Source organism: Clinocottus analis, unplaced genomic scaffold (genome assembly GCF_023055335.1).
Source record: "Clinocottus analis isolate CAN_PGR_092001 unplaced genomic scaffold, fCliAna1.0.p SCAF_18, whole genome shotgun sequence".
Taxonomy (NCBI): domain Eukaryota; kingdom Metazoa; phylum Chordata; class Actinopteri; order Perciformes; family Cottidae; genus Clinocottus; species Clinocottus analis.
The window spans coordinates 15304971-15312470 of record NW_027175909.1 but is presented as its reverse complement, the minus strand read 5'-3'; the positions used below and the strand labels follow the sequence as shown (position 1 = coordinate 15312470).

The 7500-nt window shown below is 41.3% G+C and overlaps 1 protein-coding gene across 7 annotated transcripts in view; it reads left to right on the top strand.

Annotated features, from left to right (window-relative positions):
- Positions 1 to 7500, top strand: part of LOC137788484 (receptor-type tyrosine-protein phosphatase mu-like) — a 58808-nt gene that overhangs the window by 23436 nt on the left and 27872 nt on the right. For all 7 annotated transcript variants that reach the window (XM_068581311.1, XM_068581309.1, XM_068581308.1 and 4 more), the window contains exons 10-14: positions 6176 to 6329; positions 6664 to 6827; positions 6912 to 7021; positions 7108 to 7309; positions 7451 to 7500. The exon at positions 7451 to 7500 is cut by the window's right edge and continues 53 nt beyond it. In XM_068581311.1, coding sequence (XP_068437412.1) covers positions 6176 to 6329; positions 6664 to 6827; positions 6912 to 7021; positions 7108 to 7309; positions 7451 to 7500 — 680 coding nt within the window. The remainder of the gene's footprint in view (positions 1 to 6175; positions 6330 to 6663; positions 6828 to 6911; positions 7022 to 7107; positions 7310 to 7450) is intronic.

The window sequence follows — 7500 nt, the reverse complement described above, 5'->3', positions numbered from 1 at the left end:
CTTCTAGCGGCTAACGACTCACAGTTAATGGCGCAGTCGTTAGCGTAGCATGCTGTGCTAACCTGCATTAGTGCTAAGCTCATCAGGCGGCTCACAGTTAATGTTGAGCTCATTAGCTCTTAATGGATACAAGCACACATCAGCAAGCAACTGAGTGTGTGTGTGTGTTTGTGTGTGTGTTTGTTTGTATTTTTGAACTTTCTGCTTTAACAACGATTTCATCGTCATTGTTAATATTATATTTTTTCAAATGTCTATAAGCTGAACAGACAATCATCATCTTTAAATCTGCTGTGCCCATAATGACGTCAATTAAAATGATGTCATTTAAAAGCAAGGAATTCAAAATAAAGTCATTCAAATCTGAAGAAAGGGTCATGGAGATTGATTATGATGTGTAGGAATATAGCTCTTGTGTTCTGCTGCAGACCTCTGGTCTGTTATTGAAGGAAATAACTGTGTCAGGTCTCAACACGTCTGCTCTCAGACCTGCTGGAACACGACCTGCTGCTGCACCCCCCCCACCCCCCATCCCCAGAGACCTCATATCATACCACACATAGACGCCTCCAGAGACCTCATACCACACATACCCCCCCCCACCCCCACCCGCCCTCCAGAGACCTCATACCACACATAGCTGCCACACCAATCATTTTAAAGCCGGTTCTTTCTGGAGCCTGAATGTGTCGATTGAAAGTTCGATCTGAGCTCAGACACACACATTGAATCATGAAACTCCTTCATGAATTTTGTTTGTAAATATTAGAATGTGGTTTGATTGATGACGTTTTACATCATCAAGAACGGAGGGACGGGGGATTTGGTTGTCATCCTGGGTTAGGGTTCTAGATATCTGTTGGGTTTCCAGAGATTTCCAAAGATCTTGAACTGGTTCTTGTGGTACAATAGGAGATTTTGGTGGTTCCTTATGAGGTTCTAGTGGTCCTTTATGGGAATATGTTTGTCATTGATGTGGTTCTAGATGTACTTCATAGGAATCTGCCAGTCCTTGATGTGGTTCATCTGGGCTTTGTTGAGAATCCGTTAGTCTTTGATATCGTTCTAGTGGTACTTGTTGAGAATATGTCAGTCCTTTATAAGGTTCTAGTGGTACTTGTTGAGAATATGTCAGTCCTTTATAAGGTTCTAGTGGTACTTGTTGAGAATATGTCAGTCCTTTATAAGGTTCTAGTGGTACTTGTTGAGAATATGTCAGTCCTTTATAAGGTTCTAGTGGTACTTGTTGAGAATATGTCAGTCCTTTATAAGGTTCTAGTGGTACTTGTTGAGAATATGTCAGTCCTTGATGAGGTTCTGGGGGTATTTGATGGGAATATACCGGTCCTTGATGTGGTTTTAATGGTACTTGTGAGAACCCATCAGTCCTTGATGTGGTTCTAGTAGTACTTGTTGAGAACCCATCAGTCCTTGATGTGGTTCTAGTGGTTCTTGTTGAGAACCCATCAGTCCTTGATGTGGTTCTAGTGGTACTTCTTGAGAACCCATCAGTCCTTGATGTGGTTCTAGTGGTTCTTGAAGCGGAACCTTGTAGTCTAATTTGGTTCCATGCTTCCTTGATCAGACTCTTGAGTTCCTTCAGGTTGTTGTCTGGTTCTATATCAGAAAACAAAATCAGTCTGTCAGTGTGATTGTTCCTTTGTTGTAACCTCCACCCCTCTGAGACTGCCAGCAGATTAAAACAAACGCTCCTCTGGGACCAACAGCAAGAAACATGAAGAAGGGAAGTCATGTGTGTGTGACACACTGGGCTCTGCTGGCTGTCAATCACACACACACAAACACACTCAAACACACACACACACACACACACACAAACACGCAGTGCAATGATGTTCGCTCTGATGACTCGTTGTGTCTTCAACTCACTTTTATTTATTCATTTTACTTCAAATAAATTATATACCACTTTCTGTGTGAGTGTGTGTGTGTGTGTGTATGTGTGTGCACGTGTGTGTGCGCGTGTTTGTGTGTGTGCATGTGTTTAATAATGAATCAGTGTGTCCATCAAACAAGCTTTAGGACTTATAGCTCACTGAGGCGACTCAGCGTGGTGACAGATAAACAGGAAGTCACTGTGCGCCGCTTCGTGCTTCATCATTTAATATTCTGCTTTTATTCAGGATGTCATGTGTCAAAGTATCATATCTAACTAAACTAAACAATATTAATAGTGAAAGTAATAATAATTAAAAAATAATAGTAGTAGTTAAGTAATAATAATGTAATAATTAAAGTCCAAATAGTAATAATAATATTAATAATAAAAAGACTGAGACAAATCACTTTAGCCAAACCATTGACCGGTTTGTGGATATTGATAACTCTCAGAAGTATGAGCTCTCAATTGTTATTTATTAATCTGCTATTGAACATTATTATAGAAAGCATGATAACACATGGAATCAAAATAGCACGGCTTCTTTTTTAGAGGATCTTCTCAATAAATATTTATGAAGTGAGTTTCTCTCACTGAGGTCAGCATTGGTCATAAAAGATAAAAAGCATGTTTCTGTGTGTGTGTTAACATCCATTAAAGTGTGTGTGGTGTTTGTCGAGGCTTTTAGAAAATATCATATCAATATTTCACTCTTTTCTCTCTTTTCACCTCAGATCTTCACGCTCTGCTCGTCCTCCCAACCTTTCACTTCTCTTTCTGTCCTTTTATCCTCGTATTTATTTTACTGTCTGAACTCCGTGTTTCTATGAGCTAAAGCCACACTGAGAACCTATGAGCTAATGCTAACGCCACACTGAGAACCTATGAGCTAATGCTAACGCCACACTAAGAACCTATGAGCTAATGCTAACGCCACACTGAGAACCTATGAGCTAACATCACACTGAGAAACTATTAGCTAAAGCTAACGCCACACTGAGGACCTATAAGCTAATGCTAACGCCACACTGAGAACCTATAAGCTAATGCTAACGCCACACTAAGAACCTATGAGCTAATGCTAACGCCACATTGAGAACCTATGAGCTAACATCACACTTATGAAGGCAGGTTTGTGTCTTTTTTACCCGAGCAAATTTCTTGTCTGTAAATAAATTATCTCCAAATCTTTGCTCTCAGTTTCCAAGTTTTTTTTTCAGTTTTTGCTCTCTCAAAAAAAAAAAACATTCTCCCCAAAAAATTTGCTATAAAAAAAAATTATCAAAAAAAGAAACTTTTTTTTTTTTGAGAGCGAATTTTTTTTGAGAGCATTTTTTTTTTGTTTTTGGATAGCGTTTTTTTTTTTTAACCATTTTTTGTAGCGTTTTTTTTTTTTTTTTTACTGTTTTATAGAGCTTTTTTTGAGGGCGTTTTTTTTTTTGAGCAATTTTCAGTTTTGAACGGGTTTTTTTTAGAGCGTTTTTTTTTTGAGGGCGTATATTATTTGAGAACGTTTTTTTTCTTTAGAGACATTTTTTAAATTGAGAGCAAAGATTTGGAGATAATTTATTTACAAACTATACATTTGCTCTGGTAAAAAAGACACAAATCTACCTTCATACACACTGAGAACCTATGAGCTAACAGCACACTGAGAACCTATGAGCTAATGCTAACGCCACACTGAGAACCTATGAGCTAATGCTAACGCCACACTAAGAACCTATGAGCTAATGCTAACGCCACATTGAGAACCTATGAGCTAACAGCACACTTATGAAGGCAGGTTTGTGTCTTTTTTACCCGAGCAAATTTCTTGTCTGTAAATAAATTATCTCCAAATCTTTGCTCTCAGTTTTCAAGTTTTTTTTCAGTTTTTGTTCTCTCAAAAAAAAAAAAACATTCTCCAAAAAAAATTTGCTATAAAAAAAAATTCTCAAAAAAAGAACCTTTTTTTTTTTTGAGAGCGAATTTTTTTTTGAGAGCATTTTTTTTTTGTTTTTGGATAGCGTTTTTTTTTTTTTAACCTTTTTTTTTAGCGTTTTTTTTTTTTTTTAACTGTTTTTTAGAGCTTTTTTTGAGGGCGTTTTTTTTTAGCAATTTTCAGTTTTGAACGGGTTTTTTTTAGAGCGTTTTTTTTTTTTGAGGGCGTATATTGTTTGAGAACGTTTTTTTTCTTTAGAGGCATTTTTTAAATTGAGAGCAAAGATTTGGAGATAATTTATTTACAAACTATACATTTGCTCTGGTAAAAAAGACACAAATCTACCTTCATACACACTGAGAACCTATGAGCTAACAGCACACTGAGAACCTATGAGCTAACGCTAACAGCACACTGATCTAAGAGCTAAAGTCACACTTCAGGTTGTTGTCTAGTTCTATATCAGAAAACAAAATAAGTCTGTGTGATTGTTTATTTGTTGTAACCTCCATGAGGATGACTATCACTGGATAAGTTTAATCCTCCCCATCCTCTTCATCTTCCTCATCTTAACACCAAACAGGAAGTTGACCTTGTGTAGCTCCTGAAGGTTGTAGTTTCTGAACATTCTGATAGAAAATACCACATGACATCATCAGCTCTATGTCTGTATCTGACTTAAATGTAAAAAATGATGGGATGGAACCATGGTGGCCACACACACACACACACACACACACACACACACACACACACACACTTGTTCAAGGGGAATGGTAGGATTTTATGTGATAGCGTTCACTCCCCTTGTAGATTATGAGTAATAGGATCCACCTCAATCCTCTCCCCTTGAACCTCGACCCTTATTGTTACTATGGCGACATCTCAGTGTGTGTGTGTGTGTGTGTGTGTGTGTGTGTGTGTTCCCCACAGACCGACCATTTGGACCAACGTCTCTCTTTCATCGTACAATCCAGGTGGAGAAACTCACAAGTGGCTCTATTGTGTCCCACTAAAACTGTGTGTGTGTGTGTGTGTGTGTGTGTGTGTGTGTGTGTGTGTGTGTGTGTGTGTTGCTCAATAACAAGAAGAGAGAAGTTTCTGTACAGCCTGAATCAAACACACACACACACACACACACACAGATGAAACACGACAAAGAACAGGAAAGGCATTGTTCATTGGCTGCAGAAAAAACACCTGAAATACACACACTCACTCACAACTCACACACACACACACACACACACACACACACACACACACACACACACACACATAGGTTTGGCCAGAAGAAATTGTTCGTTCCTGCTCTCATCTATCATTCTCTCTCTGAGTGGATCGCTGTCTCTCATCATAAAATACAGCACTTAGATTGGCCACTACAAAGACAACAAGACTGTATCAAAACAAGACTATCAATAGCAAGACTGTATCACTAACTAGACTATCAATAACAAGACTGTATCACTAACTAGACTATCAATAGCAAGACTGTATCACTAACTAGACTATCAATAACAAGACTGTATCACTAACTAGACTATCAATAACAAGACTGTATCACTAACTAGACTATTAATAACAAGACTGTATCACTAACTAGACTATCAATAACAAGACTGTATCACTAACTAGACTATCAATAACAAGACTGTATCACTAACTAGACTATCAATAACAAGACTGTATCACTAACAAGACTATCAATAACAAGACTGTATCACTAACAAGACTATCAATAACAAGACTGTATCACTAACAAGACTATCAATAACAAGACTGTATCACTAACAAGACTATCAATAACAAGACTATCAATAACAAGACTATTAATAACAAGACTGTATCAATAACAAGACTATCAGTTCCTGGAAGTAGTTCCTGACTTAGTTCCTGGTGTAGTTCCTAGAAGTAGTTGCTAGAAGTATTTCCTGGAAGTAGTTCCTGGAAGTAGCTCCTGGCATAGTTCCTGGCAGTAGTTTCTGGAAATAGTTCCTAGAAGTAGTTTCTGGAAGTAGTTCCTGAAAGTCATTTCTGGCATAGTTCCTCGCGGTAGTTCCTGGAAGTAGTTCCTGGAAATAGTTCCTGGAAGTAGCTCCTGGAAGTAGTTCCTGGAAGTAGTTCCTGAAAGTCACTCCTAGCATAGTTCCTCGCAGTATTTCCTGGAAGTAGTTCCTGGCATAGTTCCTGGAAGTAGTTCCTGTTGTAGTTTCTGGAAGTAGTTCCTAGAAGTAGTTCCTGGAAGTAGTTCCTGGCAGTAGTTCCTGGAAGTAGTTCCTGGAAGTAGCTCCTGGCGTAGTTCTTCAGGAGCTGGAGGAGTTTTGTAATCCTGCGTTTCTGTCTTCCAGATCCGATGCACGGTCCCCGGCATCTCGAGGTCGTGGACATTCAGTCCAAACAGGTTACGCTGCGGTGGGAACCGTTCGGATACAACGTGACCCGCTGCCACAGCTACAACCTGACGGTGCAGTACCGCTACAGACCTGCAGGATCCGCCAGCAGGTAAAGACGGAGACACACAGGTGGAGACGCCGGGTAAAGACAAGGGGGGACAGAGAGAGAGGTCAGACATTTATAGAAGGTTGTAGACCACCAGGTAAAGACTGGGAAGGACATTTATAGAAAGGTGTAGACCACCAGGTAAAGACTGGGAAGGACATTTATAGAAAGGTGTAGACCACCAGGTAAAGACGAGGAAGGACATTTACAGAAAGGTGTAGACCACCAGGTAAAGACGAGGAAGGACATTTATAGAAAGGTGTAGACCACCAGGTAAAGACGAGGACAGACCTTTATAGGAAAGACAGGTGCTGAACCGTCTCCGTCCGTCCTGCAGGGAGCAGGTGAGGGAGGAGGTGGTGTACGACAGCCTGAGCGTCGCGCCGCAGCACGTCGTGCGTAACCTTCCGCCGTTCACCAACGTCAGCCTGAGACTCGTCCTCAGCAACCCGGAGGGACGGAAGGAGAGCGACGAGCTGCCGGTGCTGACGGACGAGGACGGTACGACGCTGAAACAAGACTTTAGCTTCTGTGTGGCTCGTGTTGTTGGAGGCTAGTTGAATAATAAAAATGTCTCGTCGTCAGTCCCTGGAGCCGTCCCGGTGGACTCGATCCTCGGCAGCAGCTACGAGCAGCAGATCAGTCTGAGCTGGATGGAACCGCTGCAGAAGTACGGACTCATCCGCCAGTACGAGGTAGAGCTGCTCCTCCACACCTGTCCTGTGTCTGTCCCCGTCCACACCTGTCCTGTGTCTGATAACCCGGGTTTCTCCTTCCACAGATCTCCTACAAAGCCTTGAGCTCCTTCGACACGGAGTTTGATTTGTCGAATCAGAGTGGGAAGGTTTTCAAACCGGCCAATGAGACGAGCCATGCCTTCTCCGGCCTCTACCCCGGCTCCACCTACTCCTTCACAATAAGAGCCTCCACTGTCAAAGGCTTTGGGCCTCCTGTGGTCACCCAGTTCACCACCAAGATCTCCGGTCAGTCTCCATAGGCGTGACCGGGTCTTCACCCCGATCAATACTGAGACCTTTACTCATGAAGCATATTCCAAAATAGGTCCTGGTCTGAGTCCTGGTCCTGGTCTATAACCTCCTCTTCCTCCTCTTCCTCCTCGGCAGCTCCTCTGATGCCGGCGTACGATCAGGAGTCTCCTCTCAACCAGACCGAG